Genomic DNA, 20211 nt, shown 5'->3' on the forward strand with positions numbered 1-20211 from the left:
AAATACATGCTGAAAGGCATTTTTTGTTTTGTTGCATGAATGATAGTCTGCAGGTTATGCACAGGTAGTTAATTCTTATGCTTTTTGCTATGGAAATGAGGTATTCATTGTTTAATAGTTGGAAAAGCTACTTTCATAAATGTTGTTTTATGTCGATAGGTTGTCAACAACTAAAATACTTCTTTAATTACTATTTTGAACTAAAAGGCTCCACAAAGGCCATCATCATGTATTTCTTCCTTTCTCAGACTTGGAGAACAGTTACAGGCAGTCTTCAAGGACAGTAGTTAATAATCTTGGAGCACTATGGGAAAGACTTAGGTGAGGCTTACAACTCCTACCAGATGCACACCTTTTGCCTCTTTCATATTGTCCTACTGAGAGAGTTTCTGATGTAATGAATTAAAGTCCAAGCATCAGCATAGTTCTTGTTTATCTTTTTGGTGCAGTGATGACGCCTCCTTGTTACTGTGGCTGTGATACTTAAGATGATCTTCTTCCATCCAGTAAACTGTAGTATTTCTAGAGCTCCTGAGAACTCTAGAACTCCTTACTGTTGTTTTTATGGGAAGGTGGGGGAAAAGCAGGTGTGAAAAAAACTGTACTGCTTCCAAAATGCCAGATTCCAGTACCCAAATATCATGATGTAGTAGAAGTTAATATTTGCAGCTTATGTTTGGGCATCTTCTGCTTCGGTGCCATGGAGCCATATTAGTTACATAGTTCATCTGTGGAGGTGTGCTTAAAATAAAACAGCCAGTTATGGTGGCAGGCAAAGATTTCCTGTTCCTTTGTTCTGATTTGTTTGAAGATGCCCTGTGAAAGTGTCTGTGCCACCATTCTGCTGTGTTGGAAACACGTAAGAGGTTTGTATTTTTGCAGCCCATTGTAAGTTGATGATCACTTACTGAAATTCTCCTTCCCCTTACCTCCAAGCTTACAGCCAAGTCTGTATTTTTGTTTGTATGAGTGTCTTCTCTATAAGCACTTTTTCTACTTAGTTCTTCCAGTTGAAGAGTTTGTAAATTTCATTTATCCAGAGTATATTGATTGGAGAAGAAAAACCCCCTCACAGTAAAGTATCTAGATTGATGTTGAAATGTCTTTGTTTTCCATCTTCTTTGTATTGAGTTAATGATCTTAGGCTAGGGTGGTGACAAGAACATGACTGTTACTCTACTTGTTGTGTTTTTGTGTTTTGGTTTGGAGGTTTTTTCTGTGGTGTATAAAAATAAAGTCCTGCAGTTTGTGAACGCCCACCGTCTTGGGAATAGGGCTGTTGGCTCTGTAAACTGTCAAGTCAGGAATGTCTGAAAGAGCTGAAGACTGTTTCTCAAAAGCTTACAACTGAATCTCCTAATGTGTTTGTCCAGTGTTCCTCTGAAATGTCTTCTTGTCACCAGGGATTTGAAGGACAGTATAACATGTAGTTCTGGAAATGTCCTCAGTGGCTTTACCCAAAAGCAATTTTTTTCATCCTCTTGGATTTTCAAGAGAAAGCAGGTTGTTTTCAGAGCTTTCAACCCTCTTTACAGGCCCAGTTGTCCTCCTTTCATCAAATTCGTAGCTCTTATCTCAACAGAATAGCAGGTTAGCAGTTAATAAAGGAACCCCATGTCTTAGAAAGTAATGTTCTTGTCAAATACCACTATTCTAAGGGGTATTGTTGCTTCTTGTACAAATCCTGTTATATCAGTCTTTGTTTGTTGTGGTAAAAACAAAGCTCGTTTTGCAAGCTGCACTTCCCTGGGTGGAAGGCTGACAAACACTGGAGATTGAAACTGACACTTGTAAAATGCCAAGTGAACTCTTGCACGTCTTACCATCTCTTATTTTTGGGTGCTTTTCCCTAGGCTAAGCACTGAATCTTAAAGTCACATGCCCTAGTGGCTAATCTGCTCTTTATACTATCTCACATACAAAGGTGTCACTGTTTAAACTTTAAGCCAGACTCTGGATCATATTGATGCTGTTACCAGTCAGTGCTGTTTCCTGGTTCCCTAAAGCACCAGCATCACGCTAGGGAATACTGGGAGCACTTCAATGTGCTTCTAAATTTGTGAGTGATTTAAGAAGTCAGATGCGTTGTGGTCTGTTTGCTGCTTTTAGTGAAGTTGCAAACTGGTGTGTGATGTGGGTGGTTTAGTTTGAGTACGTAGGACTAAAGGACCAAGCTTCAAGAATTTCCGTGTTTTCCATTGGAAACATTAAGTGCTTGGGAATGGTGTACAGGAAGCTGTTTCTCTCGACACTGCCTCAGCAGCAGTCACTGACTTAGGTGACTGAACTTGACAGGGTACATCACTCTTTGTCCCTTAGAGTCACCACAGAGCAGAAGAGACAAGAAACACAAAGCAGTTCAATATCATTGCATTTGAGTCTGTGCTGAATCTCCTCTGCATTCTTTAGCTCATTTCAGTACAATAACTAAAGGGCTCAATATTCATCTTGAGTGAGGTCTGGAGGCTGAAAAAGTGATGTGGGTTCTGCTACATAAGATTATGTTGCCATACATTCAGCTTCAGTGTTGTGGTCCTATGGAGATACTGGATTAGAGGTACACAACTCTTACGTAGTGACAACCTGTTTCACAGTGAAGCTTTTACATTCTTCAGACATTAGTGTCTGTGTACTTTACAAAATTGTTTTGTTGGACTTTGGCATAAAAACTGCTTTTTCAGTTTTTTCTAGATCATTTTTACTGATAGCTTAATTCACTTAATTCACTTAATCCACTTTACTTTGCTTGTAGTTGTCTTCCTTCACTGTGTATAATCACAGTGATTACATTGGAACCAACTGGTTTTGTTCCTAAATGTTATGGATTAAAAAAAAAAAAATCACTACCAAAAAACCACCCTAAACAACCATGCCCTGCCCCTCAAACCAACACCCACCACCTTACTTTTACAGTTTTCTTACTTTCAGTTTCAAAAAAGTGTTACATCTTCAAAACATGGAGTGGCTTGCATCCAGTAGTCATGTTAACTGCTAAATTAAATTTACCATGTGGAGTGTCAGAATAGGATTAGAGGACAGCACTGGGTTGTTGGTTTGGGGGGTTTCTTGTGTCCCCTTATTTATTTTTTTAAAAAATACTTCTTTGCTAACCATACTAAGGAGAATGAAATTACGTGTCTCAGAATTTTCTTTATTTCTGTTCTTGGCTGTATTGGAATTTTGACTACACTGGTGTGTATTTAGTGTCAGTTCAAGAAATTTAAGTAATGTGGATTACTTTCTTCTTTAGAAATGTCGTTATGAAATTTGGCTTTTAAAGAACACGAGTTCTTTTCCATGTGAAAACACTGGCAGTAAATGCAGAACAAGTTGATCATAACTTGTATAACTAGCTTTGAGAAAAAAAATACTCATACTACAGGATTGGGCAGGGAGGAAGCCAAAATGCATGTTAATTAAGTACGTTGTTTATGCTTATTTTAAATAGATGATTTTCAGTTCTTGTTCTGCTGTCTTGAATGCTTAACAGGCTTGCAGTTTTAGCTTTTGTGCTCAATCTCTGGTACTAGGTGAACATAAACTTGCTGTCTTTCCACAGCTGCTTAAATAGAAATACCATCCAGACAAGGTGCCTGTTGTTAAAAGGCTAATGGGTTGATTTAGTTTTGATAAATTCACTCTTCCTGATTTTCCCTAGTCAGAAGTTAAGAAACAAGGTTTGGAAGTAACTCTTTATCATGCACTGGTATGCTGTGTGGAGTTCCATACTGGATCTCTTGCAGGATCAATTTATCCTTTTTGTTCAAACTCACTGCTCTCAGTGACTGAGACTGAGCAAGGTACTGTGCTTCTGAACTTACCAGAAACTCTCCTTTAACTTCCTTTATAGGCAAGCATCTCACTGACCTTTGGCTTTATACCTTGGAGTTCCAAGAGTCTTTAAGTACTCCTGAGGTAAGAGAAACTTGAGAGAGAAAGAGCTTTGCTTCCCCAAGCCATTTTCCTACGTCCTCCTTGCTGAGACCACATCAGTTTGCCCTTAACTGGGATGAGATCATCTTCTATCTCATTTTGAAACTGCAGTAGCCACAGTTTTATCAGATCTTGTTGACTAGGAAAAAATAAGTATTTTCTAGGGAAGTGTGAAAAGTTTCTGTTCAGCAGGTTGTCAGGAAGAAAGGCTGATATTATTTCTTTAGACACTGTCATAGCTGAGGTTTTCATTCTTTGCTTACTTCTAAGACCAGACTGTTTTGCAGCAGACTTCATGTCCCATGAGACCTCACCTCTGGAGCTGCTCATAGGGTGGCTCAAGGAGTCTGTGCCTGTGAGCAGATTCCAACACCAATGTGTCTTGTTCAGTGTCCATGATAGAATTTAATAAAGGTACTATTCATAGGAGGAAACCAGAAGTCTGGATAAACAATTCTGGTTTTAATTGTCTCTTTTGTTTAGAGACTGGGTTGGCTGGTTTGTTCTGTTGGTTTCCTTGTGCTCTCTCTATCTATTTCTCTTCTTTGAACTAGTCTCCTGTTTTACTGATACTTAAAAGACAATTTCTTTGGCTCATTTTATATGCATACATTTAGCTGTGGGGCCTTTTCAGGCTGTTTTCATGGTGGAGCTCAGAAACAGTTGTGTAGACTCTTTCAGCAGGTGTGTAAGTTTTTGGGATTTTTTTTATGTCAACGTGGAAGCCCTGTAACACCAAAGTGGTAGTATGCAAGGTTGCTTCTCAAAATCAATTGGCTTTTTGGTTCCAAAGAACTAACGAATAAACTAATCAATGATACACCTGGGAGAAGTGAAGTACCTATCAGCAGACCCCAGTTCTTAAGGAACACTGGACTTCTAGGCTTTCTTGGCTTCTTCAGTGTCTCAAATGAGGAAAGTACCTTTTAAAGTATATATGGAGATACACCTGTGAAAGACTGAACCTTTCATGAGGAGTCTGGACTGTAGTATTCTGAATTTGCTTACAAATTTCATATGCTCTCAGTGCAATTTACATGTGCTGCTGAGCTGTGAACAACCCTCTAACTCAGGCTCAGGGTGCACAGTGTCATTCTGTTTCACCAATTTGGGAACCCTCGGAGTGAAATGTTGAACATAATGTTGGTTTCCAGCATCTTCCCATGTACTTGTGGACACTTCTTGCTTGTTTGGATTCCTCTTTATCTTTTCTCATTATCTCTGTCTTGTCACCATGTAAGAACAACATTTTGATAGAGGTGCTGCAGAGAGTCCTTGGTATTAATTTTTGAACCCCTGGGTGCAGGAGAGTCATAATCTTTGAAAAACCCAGTTCCTGTTTGAAATGCCTGACATGCAATCTAGCATTCATCTGATCTGATAATGTTTTGGGGGTTTTACAATCTCTTCATCCCTTTCTTGTTTCCAGCCATCTTTTTGGCCTTTGCAAGGCTTGGGCATACACTATTTATTTTACTTCTTAGGAATGGTGTTACATGAGTTTCTGCTAATCACTTAATGAATTCCACCAGCAGTGTGGTGCCTGAGACAAGAACCCATAGAAACACCTGCTGAATGTGATCCATGGCGGTGTGCAAGTGACTTTCATGGGTTGGGGCCAGGTTCCAAGCTACCGAAGGTAGCTGGTCATTTAGACATCAGGTCAGCCTCTGAGAATCATGTGTTGTGAAAGACCTAAAATACGAGCATTTGAGGTTGTAAGATGTGCTTAGAATTGCTAGAAGATGTAGGGTGTTGATTCTTTTTCTGTAGGTCGTGAGAGCCACTGTTAAGCTTGGCATCTGCCCTCCTTTTTCTTTCTGTATTTCTTTTCCCCACTGGTGGTTCAGTTGGGATGCTGTTTTCTTTAGCTAGCCTAGACCAAGCTTCTTGATGATAAATAAGTATGATGATGCCTATCAGCACATACATTGCCTGTCTCCGGTAGTAACGCAATTTCAAATGTGATGGCTTTTCCACCCATCTTTGCTCCTGCAGATCACTTAGCTAAAAAATGGTGCATTTCAACATGTAAAATAAAGTGTAAGGGAGAGGGCAATCACTCATGTAGCCCAGCAAGAACAGACATAGCTGAAGACCAATTTCATTTGTAAATCCTGTGGGTTTTTCCCTTATGTAATATTTGCAGATAGAGGTGTAAGTGAAATATTAACCTTTAATGCTTGTGCATATGGGTGTGCTCTCTACTTCTCATGGTGTAAATGCAGTTGGCTTCTTGCTGGGAAAGTTGTTTGTGATTGGAACTGAAAGTGAGTGCAAGCCCTGTTCTGAAACTAGTCAGGTTCAGTTCAGGCTATATGATTTTAAATTCCCTTCATGTATGAGGAAGCACTGTGAGTTACAACTATCAAATCTGGGCAAAGTCTTTCTGGTTTTGGGAGAGCAGAGATACTCCTATGTGTGACTGGCAAGTTGAGGAAGACTTTGGTGTGCTGCAGAACAAAAATAATGATTGTGTCATCTCTAGTCTGAGGGGTGTTTTCTTGCATGATAAGGTCTCATCAGTTTGTTAGGTAGTTAGCTTTTTGGGATGATGAGGTAAGTTTATTCTTTAATGAAGAATTTGATTTGAAACTTCTTGGCATGGTGTGTGCTACAGTTGTAAGCAGGCATCTGTTTCTTGACTGACTCCTGCTGTCTTGTTCAATGTCGTGGCCCAGCCAGAAGAGAACTGAAACTGATGTCTGCTCAGAACTCCTTACTGTACCATGTTCTCTGAAAGCCCACAGGTTTATGCTGATAAATTTTGCTGGATTCAAAAAGGTCTAAAAGGTTGCTTAGTTACTATGTCACAAGGAAGCTTTTCAGATGGAGAATTCAGAGTTTTATAAAAGCAGTAGCATGAATGCTGATAACCTGCTGAAAGTGATTCTGCTGTTAGCAGGTCTGTCTTCATTGTATCAGGAGCATAAATAAAGCATCTTCCTTCTAACAAAGGAAATCAAATCCTCATCATTGTTACTTATTTCTGGTTAGACTCTTAGTATTTTAAAAAGTGAAACAAAATTGGGAAGTAACACTTTCTTGTTTCCTTTATACAAGTTGTATGGAAGAACCAAATCCTAGGTGGTCATTTAAAAAGAAGTTACTTGCAACATTCAGTGTTCTAAGGTGACAATAAGTCCATTCACTTAGCAGTTTAAAAAACAGCGTTATCAGTGAGGAAGTTGATGGAAGTTTCCTTCCACCAGCTTCAATAATTTTTTTTCCCCGTTGTTTATTTTTGTAATGAAATACAGATTTCATTTGGCAAGTAAGAGGAAATAAAATCAGCATAGTAATGCACTTGCAGCAACAAGTAACAGGACTTACTCTTACACATTTGCTCAGAAGCTCTTAGGTTGTTTAGCGCTTTTGTCAAATGCTATGTAAGCAAAACATGCGAGCTGTAAAAAGAGCTGCAGAAAACTCTTTCTCATGATCCTGGGAAATTTTTATCTGTGTGAAGAGTCTTCTGGGGCGTGGCATATATTTAAGAATACCCACACCCCACCTCTGCCCCAAAGCAGAGCATATAGGGGTATGTGCTCAGTCAGAGGCAATTTATAGGCATTTGGCATAATCTGTAACTAAGTGCTGCTTTCTCTTGGTGGTTTTGCAGCTCAAAAATGGAGCTTCCACTTCCAGCAGTCATGCAGGTTTTTTCTGTTACTTTTTCCCACAGAAGATATGAAGGGTAGTTTTTCTTAAATCTCAAGTTTTTGGAAGAAGGCGGAATTCTCTGCTAATGTATAGGTGTTCGTTTTCATATTTACATGCGCAAGATTTCCTGTTTGGGGGGGAAAACTTCTTATGATTGCAGTAACTTGTGGAACCTTAATCTTCAACAGATGTAGTATCTCTGCCACGTGTTAGTATTTGTAGATACTTCTTGTGTTGTCATTAAGAGTTGTATTTTATATGAATGAATGTTAAGTTTGCGATCCACATAATCCCCTGTAGTGAATTTATCCATATAATAAGGCTTTGGGTTTGGCAAAAGTTGGTTCAGTGTCTTTATGCAGGTAGTTAAATGTTTATATGGGTAGCAGAAGAACTGTGTGCTGCGAGTAACTGAGGAAGGCTTGAGAATGACTGATGGTGGACTGGAATAGCTTTATTTTTTATTTCAGATTTCGACCTATTAAAGGAAGGCAAGAAGAACTCAAAGAGGTGATTGAACGTTTTAAGAAAGATGAGCACTTAGAAAAAGCCTTCAAGTCCTTGACGTCAGGTGACTGGGCCCGGCACTATTTTCTTAACAAGAACAAAATGCAGGAAAGGTTATTCAAGGAACATGTAGGTGTATTTGTAATTAATGTGCTTTTTTAGATGGTTGAAAGGCAAAGAAAACAAACATTTCTTAAGAATGTAGCAATAGTAAAGCAATCGAGTGTTTTATGTTGTTTTGTTGTTTTTTAAGAGAAACTTCCTTTATTTTTTTAAAGCCTAACTAGACACACCCTCCTTTTTTTTTTTTTTTTTTTTTTTTTTGTTAACTTTCATTGCCTTTTATTAATAGAGTGTAGAAAAGAAGGGTTTTTCCCCCGTGTATTTGTACTGTGGTTTGGTTGGGGGTTTTTGTTTGTTTGGGGGGCTTGGGGTTTGTTTTAGTTCTTTTTTACTCACAGCTCTTGTAAATCAAAGTGGGTGACCAAAGAAGGTAAAGGAAAAGGGAGTAGCCTTGTTACATCAAAATACCTCAGTTGTTTTGGGTATAGGGGCTTTCTGTGGGAGTGTTATTCCTCGTCCACTTCCCACACCCCAAATCCATTTTGTATGTAGCATAAAGGTTGTTGATTTTCAAAGTTCAAAGCAAAAAAATCATAGTATTGTTTACTTAACAAAAAAAAAAGACACTTTTTCGGGAATGAGTCTGTTGTTTCCAGGTACAACCAAAAGGAATGTGGCCTACTTTAAAATGCACCAAATCTAGTAACGCAGTGAAAAGTTAGCAGACAAAGTTCTACTTTGTCAAAGTGGTTCTTTGAATAACACAATCACACTTCAACTAAAAAAAAATAATTCAACAGTCCTTGAATTCAGCATCTAGGTTTGTTGTGGAAGTAGTATCTTTTTTCAGAATTTCAAATAATAAAATGGATTCCTATAGATTATTAGGTCTCACTGGTTCTTAAAGATGAGAGATTGCTTGAATGCAACTATTCAGTGATTTTAAGAAAAAAATTACCCATTTTCATTAGTTGGACCAATTTTGTACCACTTAAGGTATATTTAATTTTCTTAAACTCTTTGGATAATCCCATTACCCATGTGAGGATTCCTGCAAGTCACTGTGAAGAAGTAAGATCAACATAATACATATAGCTAAAGCATATAGAAACGCATTTCAGCAGACAGTATCCCACTCCAGTATCCATTTTGTGTGTGTTTTTGTACAGTTCACTTTCATTATTTTTAATAGAAGTTCCTCACTGCTTTTGTTTTGCCTGTAACAGACAAATACTGGGTTTTTTCATTGCAGGTATTTATTTATTTACGAATGTTTGCAACTGACAGTGGGTTTGAGATACTGCCTTGTAATCGGTATTCTTCTGAGCAAAACGGAGCCAAAATTGTTGCAACGAAAGAATGGTAAGAAATACAGTTCACTGTTGCATTCTGTTTCTGTCAATTATTTTGAAAGAATCTTAAAAAATATATTAAGAAGTGATTTAGAATTAAAACTGCAACCAGTGAAAGAGATAGTTTTGTATTGTTACTTGCAAATTGAGTTTTCTCTCTGTTTTTGCTAAGTACTTAATGCAGGATCCATGGCTCTGGAAGATATTCCTTTCTATATTTGGGCATATGCATGTAGTGTTCATTATGCAATTTTTTTTTTTTAAATCTTATTTTCAGTCAGATTAGTGTTTTTCTTTACTCAAGAGTTGTGAGTAACACGACATTCTGGCAGATTTGTTATACAGCAAATAATTGTGGGGGAAATTAGATTTTTGGCTTTTTTAAACAGGTGTTATTTGCACATTTTGATTGTGCAAGATAAATCTCTCCTGGAAACACAAGGCTGGAACCCCACTGTATTTCCCCATCTCATTTTGGCACATCTGAGTTTCATTAGAAGCGTATGTGTGGCAGTACCAGCAGATTCTGGCTTAATTCAGATTTTAAAATCAGTTCAAGTGTACACACCAATTGTATGAGCTTTGCTTTGTGGCAGTACCCATTCGCACCAGCACATCTGAGGTGAGGAAATGCTGTTATGTTCACACTGAAATTGAGTGGCTCGACACCCTGCTGGTGGCAACACAACCTCCACGTGTTGCAGAGAAAGCTTTAAATAGGCTGAGGCCAGTTTCCAGCTCTTCATGACCAGAGCTGAAAGTTCCACAATCATGATAAAACCCAAAAAATACTGATTGGGGGTTTTTCCTTGTTGGTTTTTTTTTTTTTTTTTAATTCACCTCTTGGCTGATTCTTTGGGGTAGAAGCTTTGCATGTAGGTGTGTTGAAAACAGATTAAGTTTTCATGCTCAAAATTTTGAGTGGCCTGAGAGGTGAGCAAGACAGGAGAGCTGCTTCTCCACCCTGCTGGTACCCGGAAAACTGCTGAGACTCAAAACTGATGAGAGTTCTCAGCATTCTCTGTCAAAGGAGAATTTTGCACTTAGAAGGCTTCACTTCTATTTTGTGTCCTTCGTGTACCTTTAGCATCTCCATATTCATCTGTGTCAGAGTAATCTGGCCAAAATATGAAATGGCCACTCTGAAGAGCAGTGGAAACAACGCCCATGCAAGAAAATGGAAGCTCTGCGCTTCTACTAAGCTGAGCATTCAAGTGCCTCTGCACTGCTTTATTCACGATGGCACATCAGCTGTCTGCACACAAAGGCTTCGTGGTTTTGTTGATTTTTGTAGGTGTCTGTCATTCCCCCTCCTCACTCTATTTCAAGGACCAGCTTCATGCTGAAGGAAAACATCTTGCATCCAGCCTTTCTTTGAGTCATTACTGGGCCTCACTTAAAAAGCCATGGAGCTCTAAGCATTTTCATTATACTGGATTTTCCTGGCCATGGGAAGAAGTATAGGAAACACAAGCAAGAGCAGCTGGAGGAAGTCAAAATTTCTTAAGTGATGATGGGGAGGGAGTGTACACAAATGAAAAGATCTTGCTTTTGGTTTTAACAATTGCAGAAGCTGAAGTAATCAGCTCTTGCAATTTCTTGCCTACAGTCTCAGGAAATTGTAGAAACAATGGTGGTAATTGTTTCTGATGTCAGATTTGATGTAATTGATTCTATAACAACTTTTCTTTCTGTGAAATTATTTTGTAATTTTGGCACACATTGTCTTATTTCTGCTACTCTTTTTACATTAAAGGAAACGAAATGATAAAATAGAATTACTTGTGGGCTGTATTGCTGAACTATCAGAAATGGAAGAAAACATGCTGCTGAGGCATGGGGAAAATGACTTCAGTGTCATGTATTCCACACGAAAAAACTGTGCACAACTATGGCTTGGTCCTGCTGCATTTATCAATCATGGTGAGTAGTAAGTATAGGAAGCATGTTGAAGGGCATAAGAAATTCAGAAGTGTTGTATGTGAGCTGAACAGCACAGGAACTTGGGAGAAAAATGTCTGAATCTTGCATACTGTATTACTGTAGAACAAAATCTTATTGGGATTTTCCCAGCCAGAGCTGATCAGCTGTGAAACTCGGAGAAGGTTCTAGGAAGTGATGCCCTCTTCCTTGAAAGAGACTTTGGAACTGGCAGCTCAATTAGTAGAGCATATTGTGGGTTACCTTGAATTGTCTGTGAACTCAGTCAACAGTAACATCTTCATTAGGTGAACTTACGGCTCTTTAACCTTTTGCACAGAAGCTTAGCTGATTCTGTTGCATTTGTGTGCCAAAGAAAGAGCAGGTAGGATTTCAGATAAAGCTGTTTACCCTGAAGAGGAGGGAAACTGGACATTTGTGATAGCACAGGGAAGAGGTCAGAAACCCAGCTGTACCAAAGCAGGTATCTTTTGATGTATGGCTTTGTGCAGTACTAACTTAACTCCCAGTATTTAGCTGAGATTCTGCAGTTACTGAAGTCAGAGTGAATCCTTACTTTAGATATCTGCAACTATTCATGTTTCAGGTCTTATCCACAGTTAATTGACTTTATGTTTTGGACCTTTTTCAGATTGCAGACCTAACTGTAAGGTAAGCAAGAAATTAAAAATAAATAAAGTACCCCACTTTTTTTTTTATTTCTTTGTCCTTCCAACTTTTCTTCCCCAACTGTTTTACTTTTTTTCCTTACTCAGATACTGTGCAGCCTTAATGATTAACCCTTTTTTTCCCTTCCTGTCATCTCCTTCCCCAGTTTGTATCAACGGGCAGAGATACAGCATGTGTGAAAGCTCTAAGAGATATTGAACCTGGAGAAGAAATCTCCTGTTACTACGGAGATGGGTTTTTTGGAGAAAATAATGAATACTGCGAATGTTACACCTGTGAAAGGTATGTATTGATGTAAATAGCTTTCAAATGGAATTCGGCATATTCATGATCTATTTTGTGAAACTGAACGTCCTTGATTATGAGTACGCAGATCTTTGGACACAAAATAATTGCTTCCTACCTGTTTGCTATAATGATTTTTCTGTGTTGTTACAGAATGGTGATGATTCCTGAGAACTCTGTGTTCTCTTAATCTTTTGATTCTCTGTTCTGGAGATTAGCCCAAAATGAGACAAAACAGAACAAATCAGGGGTGTAGATTCTTAAAAATATTTGTACTGAATAAAGTAGAATTGGAAGGAAAAGCAGTTACAGCTTCTACAGGACCATTGTGAACTGATCCCCAACTTTTGCTCTTTTTTGCACTAGACAAAGCAAATTCCATTAATGTTTTATATGTGGACCTGAAGTTCTCTTCTGCTGGGAATGGGAAAAGTACCCAGTGTTGTTAGAACTTGGGGGGTTGTGTATTTGTAAATATCTACTGATTTGGATAGTATTTGCCTCTATCTGTCCATCACTCAACAGCAGCAAAGTTGTTCTATTTGTTTTTTACCTGTGCTGTCCCAACCTGGTTTCTTCACAAAATCAGTTGAAAGAATTCCATAGTTGTTTTTTGCCATGTTGAAATTTCTGTTCACTGTGTGCAGGGAGGCTCAGCATCATCTCAGAGAGCTTCACCCAGTTCCAAGAGGAGCTGCACAGAACTCACTGTTCTTTTTGATCTAACTGTAGGAAGAAAAACCCTATAAAGGACAAAATATTGTTTATATTGAGAGATAGCTTAGTGCACCTACATATAAATAGTTCAATAATCCTGCTTTCATTTTTACTGGCTACTTTGATTACTAAAAAGTCTTGGAATTAAAGGGAAAACCATCTGGTATGGACCTCTAAGCTCACATGATGTTGGTAGGTCATTCCAAGCGAAGGATGCATTCTCAGACTTTATCTCGAGAGCTGCTAGTAAAAGTGTACTTCAGTCATGGGAACTGTTAAGTGTTGAATAAATTGGCACCAGAATTGTTCCTCCCTTGTTACACAGAGTGATGTGGCGTTTTGCTCAAGTTCTTTTGATCATTGATTTTAGTGTAATATGGACATGCTTTCTTTTTCAGGACAAACTAGTTTTATGTGTCTGAACATTTTCATTAACTTGTCATTTTTGTATATTAAGTACAGGAAAATGTTACTTTTTAAAGCTAATGTTTGGGTAATTCTAACTTTAGAAATCTGCTTTTCAGTTACAAGAGTGTAGAAGAAGCAGTCAAATATATAAGATGCTGTTTTGGGGGCTGTTAGTAAGGACTCATTCTTTCTTGTTTCAAGACTGATGAGACAACAGTCACTTTATACACTACAAAAAAAACCCATATTTAAGTGTCTCAATTTTAACTGCTGTAAAGAGTGTTAATTTGCAATGTTAAAATGGTAGGATCTTCTTCTAAGGATCTGTGGGTATGTTTGGAGCAGTGGGAGATTTGGCACTCTACAATTTCTTTCAAGCCTCCAAAAGTCATCACCAGGAAGATTTGCATCTCTCTGCATATATCCATGTACTCTTCCTAGGTGATCCTGCTGTTCTTGCTGGCCAACTGAGACATTAGGCACCCAAGATGACAGGTAGAAGACAACCCACAAAATGCTAACCAGTTCTGTGGCTATTGGTATCATTGATCCAGATGTACTTGGGATCCAAACTACTGTACATGAAACAAAGCTCTAAGTTTACATTAAGATTTATTAATACCTTGTGTCCTCTTTTTATTTATAGACGTGGAACTGGTGCTTTTAAATCAAGAGTGGGATTGCCAGCACCTACTCCTGTGATTAACAGTAAATATGGACTGAGAGAAACAGACAAACGATTGAACAGACTTAAAAAGTTGGGTGACAGCAGCAAGAATTCCGACAGCCAGTCCGTCAGCTCTAACACTGATGCAGATACCACTCAGGAAAAAGGTAATGCAAGTAAGTAAGAAGAAGAGCTTGGAGTCATTAAAGGCTTCATGAAAACATGGAAAACTTTCACTGTGATGGAATTCCTCTCCTAGTGTTGAGATGCTTCTCAGATACTGGTTGTTAAAACTAATTTATTCAGGAATCTGAAGGCAATTTAAACAACAAATTCATGGTTTCCCACAAGTGTTTGAAGAACAATAGGTGGTATGTTCTTTTGTTTTTTTAATATCAAAAGCAAATATTTATAAACATGTCAGTTAAAGTCTTGCCAGTAATTTCTGTATTTCAAAATACAGTAAAATACCACAGGCAGTAGTGTGGTTTAGGAAAGAAAACTAACATAGGTTGAATTCTTAGGAAAAGAATTTTTAAATAAATACTCTTAGTAGATATTATTAAACAAATAGTTGTTTCTTTTAGAAGTCTTCTAAATTGGGCAGCTCTTTCCTTTCCACATTCAGAATTGATAGTTCAGGTACTTCTTGTACAGTGAAAGTGCACAGTTAGGCATTTCAGAAGAAATTGGAAGGGATTTTTGTTTGTAATCTTCCTGCAAGACTTCTCTCCATGGAGTAGTGAGTACGATTGATTTGCTTTCCCCACTTCCCCACCTCTGCCACCCTCAGTATGGGCATCATACAAATAGTTTCAACTTAGATTTAACTGGTAAACAGGTTTGGAGGTACATAAAATACTGCATTTCCATCTGTCTCCTGTTAGCTGCTGTGATACTAAAAAATGAAACACAAAAGCAGAACATAAAAACCCAACCAACCAACAAAAAAAAAAACCCTAAAAATGTCCCCAAATCTTTTTATGGTCTCTAATTACCAGTATTTAGAGTTGCACCTCTGTTGAGCAGACAAAACTCCTTTGCTTGCCACAGTAGGCAGTAGTTCCACCTGAAACTGAAACCATTACATTAGATAAGGTGTCTGGGGTTTTTTCCTCCTTCTCTAGGAAAAAAAAATCTTGGAGATAATATTAGATCAGGCCGATCCTCAGATTTTGCTGGAATAATACTCAGCAAAAGCTGTGGATAATGTCAAATATATATTTTTTTAAATCGATAGAAGAAAAAGTTCAGTAAAAACCCAACTTGGTATATTGGGGATAGTGAGGAGAAGTGTACCTGGAAATGTTGATGTACTTGTGGCCTGTTTGGCAATTCCTTTCAGGTGTTGAGTTGCAAGTTAAGCAGTCTCATTCCTTACTACATACTGTCTGTCCTGTTCCATGGATTTCTCTGAAGTGCTCCAAATAAATAAAATAACTGCAGTATTTGGGAGTGGGAAATTCAGGATATAGCAGTGTCATAACAAAACCACTTTTTTCTTTTCCAGCTAACAGAAAATCTTCAATTGGCGTAAAAAAGAACAGCAAAAATAGAACATTAACCAGACAGTCTATATCAAGAATTCCAGCATCATCAAATTCTACCTCATCTAAACTAACTCATATAAATAATTCCAGGGTACCAAAGAGACTGAAAAAGCCTGCAAAGCCTTTACTTTCAAAGATAAAGTTGAGAAATCAGTGCAAAAGGCCAGAGCAAAAGAATGCTTCTCGAAAGCTTGAAATGGGAAATTTAGTTCTCAAAGAGCCTAAAGTAGTTTTGTATAAAAACTTGCCCATTAAAAAGGATAAAGAATTGGAGGGACCAGTCAAAGTTGCAGTCTCTAGCGGATGCTTAACGAGGCATGCAGCGAGAGAACATAAACTGAATTCTGTGAAAGGTGCTCATGAGCATGGTGATATTGCACCCTGCACATACATCACGAGGAGGTCGATGAGAACAAGGATGAGTTTGAAGGAGACCTCTGACACAAAGCTTGAACCAAATACGTTGGATAGCTATAAGAGTAACTTGACTGGAACACAATCGGACATTGCAGAGCAGCAGTCTCGTGTGTTAAACGACAACAATGTGGCTCATGGACCATCACATAAAGGGGAGGGTCGGTGCCAGAGAAATGATGCAGGCACATCAAAAAAGAAATCTCGACAAGGAAAGCTTGTGAAACCATCTTCAAAAACAGAGGAAACTGATACTATGCACAACACGCCTGTGAAAGATGAAGTACCAGATTTGATTAGTTCTCATTCAGAACTCGAAGAGAAAAACCACGTGGTGGACACACCTGTTGGCTTTAAAGACTGTATCCCTGGATCTGGTGGCTGCTCTCTAACAACTGACAATTTTAAAGCAAAAGACAGCTTTAGAACTGCAAAAAGTAAAAAGAAAAGACGAATCACAAGGTATGATGCACAACTTATCCTTGAAAATAGCTCTGGGATCCCTAAACTGACTCTTCGTAGGCGCCATGATAGCAGTAGCAAGGCAAATGATCAAGAGAGTGATGGAATGAATTCTTCAAAAATAAGCATAAAATTAAGTAAAGACCATGAAAAAGATAATAATTTATATGTAGCAAAGCTAAATAATGGGTTTAACTCAGGATCAGGCAATAGTTCAACAAAATTAAAAATACAGCTAAAACGAGAGGAAGAAAACAGAGGGACATACCCTGAGGACCTTCATGAAAATGGTGTGTGTTGTAGTGAAACTCTCTCCCTTTTGGAGTCAAGAATGGAAGTAGATGATTATGGTCACTATGAAGAGGAAACAGCAGATGAATCTTCATCAGAAGAGGACGATGAAGAGGAAGATGACTATGATGATGAATTTGATGACTTTATTCCTCTTCCTCCAGCGAAGAGATTAAGGCTTATTGTTGGCAAGGATTCAATAGATATTGATATTTCTTCCAGGAGGAGAGAAGATCAGTCTTTAAGGCTCAATGCATAAGCTTAATAGGTCTTAAACTGACCTGGATGTCATTTTTTTTTTAAAAAAAAAAAAAAAAATTAAAAAAATAATAATAATAAAAAACCCAACAAAAATTCCATTTGATTATTCCTCAACTAAAGAACTCTCTGAAAAACTTAGTGGCAGCACTTCTTTATTCACCTATCAACGTAATATTGTAGAAAGTGTACAGCATACTGACTCAAGTTCTTAAGTCTGATTTGTGCAGATTTTTATTGTACTTTTTAATAGCCTTCTTATGTGCAATTCCAAGTTAGAGGTAATGCTCTGTTGTAAAATAAAGGCTCAAGCAAAGTTATGAAATTGCATCAGATCTTTCCATGCAGGACAATGAGAATACAGTGTGGCTACAGAATTATTTTTGATCTGTAGGAGCGTTAGTTTGCTCTTACAATATTTGACTAAACAATTTACAAAATCATAGTAGCAGCATATTAAGGTTTTCTAGTATATGTTAATATCACCAGCAATGATCTACAGCTTTCCGATTTATTTGCTAGATGGTTTTTCCCCCTTGGAGTTTGTCAGTTTTAACACTGTATGCTGTCCCAGACGTACTGTTTGTGGCCTTTGTTATAGTAGCAAACCGTTGGTTGGAAGTCAAATTGATTTCTTTAAAAAAAGAGAAAAAAAATATGAAAAGGTGTTGACAATTTGCTGACTTTTTAGTACATTATATGTACAAGGGTAGCAGTATGCAGAATAAAGTTTGGATATGGTGTATTTATTGCTTGTTACGTAAATTAAACACCTTGTATTTAACACTTTTCAATACTTTTAGATAAAATTGTTCTTTGCAAGAATGATTGGTGCTTATTTTTTCAAGAATTTGCTGTGAAATAATGTGATTACGACGGGCAACATTTATCCAATGAACTGCAGCTATCCTAAATTGGTTCTTCATATTTTTCTGTTGCACTTGTAAAATGCTACAAGGAATTTAAAGAAAAATCTATTCACTTTAACTTATGATAGTTTTATCAAATTAAAAACAACTAAGTCACAGCTTTTGTTCTGTGGTAACCTATGAATTGTTTGTCTTTTAAGAACCAGTTGTAAAAGACTGAAAAAATATGTATATGTTGTAAATATTTGTGTGTTGTGAGAAATTTTGTCATAAGAAATTGAGATAACTTGCCAAGAAGGGTTTTTAAGTTTAGAAATACATCCATGCCAATAAAATAGGAAACTGTAAACCTAGTTTTAAACTCTGCATCAGTTGGAGTTCTTTGCTCATACATAGTTCACTTAATACTTCAGAGTCTGCTTTATAACAATGAAGAGCATCAGGGCGATCTTTGGCTCTTTGGTTTTTAATAAAAGAATGTTAGGAAACTTCTGGGCACAATGGATTGTTTGTATGTATTAATCAGCTTGTTTCTAAGCCATTTCTTTCAAACAGGTTTGAAACGTCAGAGCTGACATAACTGTATATTGCTTTGGTCTATGGTATTTGTGTTTCTACTCAACTGTGCAGTAAGGTTTCAAGTTTTTCTGTCTAGGGGTGTAGAAACACAAGTTTCATCCTAAAACAGGTGCTGTTGGGTCGGCTGAATCTACTGTTGGCTGCTCAGGATTTTTATATCAAGTCCAACTTTATCTCCCCTACCACTAAAGAGCTTGAGTTACATGATCACTTTGTTACCCAGTGGTGAAAGCACAGTGAAGAGAATTAAGTGTAAAATTCAATCTAATACTTGTAACTTCGTCAGTCTCTGGGAAAGGCCCTGTGTCGTGCCAGAGTGTGCATGATTTTAGAACAGGGGTGGGTCTGTCTATGCAGTCCATGGCTCATTCTGTCAGATCATGGCCTTCAAGGGGAAGGATACATGAACGCTTTGATGAGTGTGCACACAGCTGTGGTGGCTTATCTTGTGGGGTCTCTAATTGTACTCTTACCATAAAATAGGTTAAAGGAGAGAGAGATAGAGAGAGATGGGTTATTAAGGGCTTGCTTTGAAGTAGGAAGTGTCCAGGAAACAGCTGATGACAAATGACACTAATACATCTCTTTCTTCCAGAATTCACAGGCATTGTCACTGGGTGCTGTGCCCTACAAGCATGTGTGGCTGTACCAGTGAAAGCTGAACAGTCTCTGCACTTTTTACTTACAGCCCTTCTGTGTCCCTGCTGCTCCTGCTTGCAGGTTCATACTCAGTGCTTCTCTGGCAGCCTCAGTGGTTGTAGTGGGGGGGGGTTGGTTTGCAGAAATGTCACTCACCTGAGCATGTGAGGGAAAGGAGGTCAGTGCAGCAAATAAACATTGCCCATCATTGTAGGTATTTATGACCAGTGTGCTTGAGAGCAGGGTTAGAGCTTGCTAAACCAGCATCAAGCAAGGAGAGCAGATGATAAAATAGGGAAGAAATTGTAAGTGGATCCTGCCCTTAGAAGGAGAAGCTGTTTTCCTGGAGTGGATGATCCTCCTAACTCATCATTTGGCCAACCTCTTAATGAGAGCTGCTTTCCTTTTCCTTTACTGTGAAGATAAGTACAAGTCACTCTTTGGGGATCAGGATCTCTGGATTGGTCTTGTTCATTGAACAGCCTTCTTGTCTTGGAGAATCTGGAACAAAGCTCCTAGTCATTTCCATGGCCATGTCCTGCTATACAGATGTTTGTGGTACAGATACCTTGAAAACAATGAAATGTGTTCCCCCAAGTTGGGCAGGTAGGCAGGGCTTCCACAACCCCAGTTGTGCCCCCTTCCCATGACACAGGAAGTGGGCATTTTTCTTTCATCATCTATCTGTGAATCGGCAGATCTCAATGTTTCCATAACCTTAGGGGAAAGTGGGTGTTTGTCTGAGAACCTGAGAGCCTGGCCATGTTTCTTGTCCAGATTGCAAAGCATTGTGGAGCTCATACTGATTTGACTGTCAGGGACCCTGTCTAGCCTTGATGTCTCCTTGTCCAAGATACTGGTAAGAAAAGATGCCACAGCTGAGTAGGTTTGAGATGACCACAGCACTTTTTAGCAGGCTGAAGAACTGGAGGAAGTGTATTATG

The 20211-nt window shown here is 38.3% G+C and overlaps 1 protein-coding gene and 1 long non-coding RNA gene across 9 annotated transcripts in view; one reads left to right on the top strand and one right to left on the bottom strand.

Moving 5' to 3' along the window:
- KMT5B (lysine methyltransferase 5B) overlaps window positions 1-18537 on the top strand; it is a 28907-nt gene extending 10370 nt beyond the window's left edge. For 4 of the 8 annotated variants that reach the window (XM_039552253.1, XM_039552252.1, XM_010404448.3 and 1 more), the window contains exons 4-10: window positions 8067-8232; window positions 9419-9528; window positions 11275-11441; window positions 12091-12110; window positions 12274-12410; window positions 14185-14381; window positions 15716-18537. In XM_039552253.1, the coding sequence (XP_039408187.1) occupies window positions 8067-8232; window positions 9419-9528; window positions 11275-11441; window positions 12091-12110; window positions 12274-12410; window positions 14185-14381; window positions 15716-17181 (2263 nt within the window). In that variant the 3' untranslated portion in view covers window positions 17182-18537. Of the gene's footprint in view, window positions 1-8066; window positions 8233-9418; window positions 9529-11274; window positions 11442-12045; window positions 12111-12273; window positions 12411-14184; window positions 14390-15715 lie in introns of those variants that run through there. The other 4 variants (XM_039552254.1, XM_019280747.1, XM_039552256.1 and 1 more) reach the window with 4 other exon arrangements.
- Window positions 12672-20211, bottom strand: part of LOC120410040 — a 37648-nt gene continuing 30108 nt past the window's right edge. The window contains exons 3-4 of the long non-coding RNA XR_005601957.1: window positions 15204-15280; window positions 12672-13156 (exon numbers count right to left, since the gene is read on the bottom strand). This is a non-coding gene — a long non-coding RNA (uncharacterized LOC120410040). The remainder of the gene's footprint in view (window positions 13157-15203; window positions 15281-20211) is intronic.

The sequence above is a fragment of the Corvus cornix genome, chromosome 5 (genome assembly GCF_000738735.6).
Source record: "Corvus cornix cornix isolate S_Up_H32 chromosome 5, ASM73873v5, whole genome shotgun sequence".
Classification (NCBI taxonomy): Eukaryota; Metazoa; Chordata; class Aves; order Passeriformes; family Corvidae; genus Corvus; species Corvus cornix.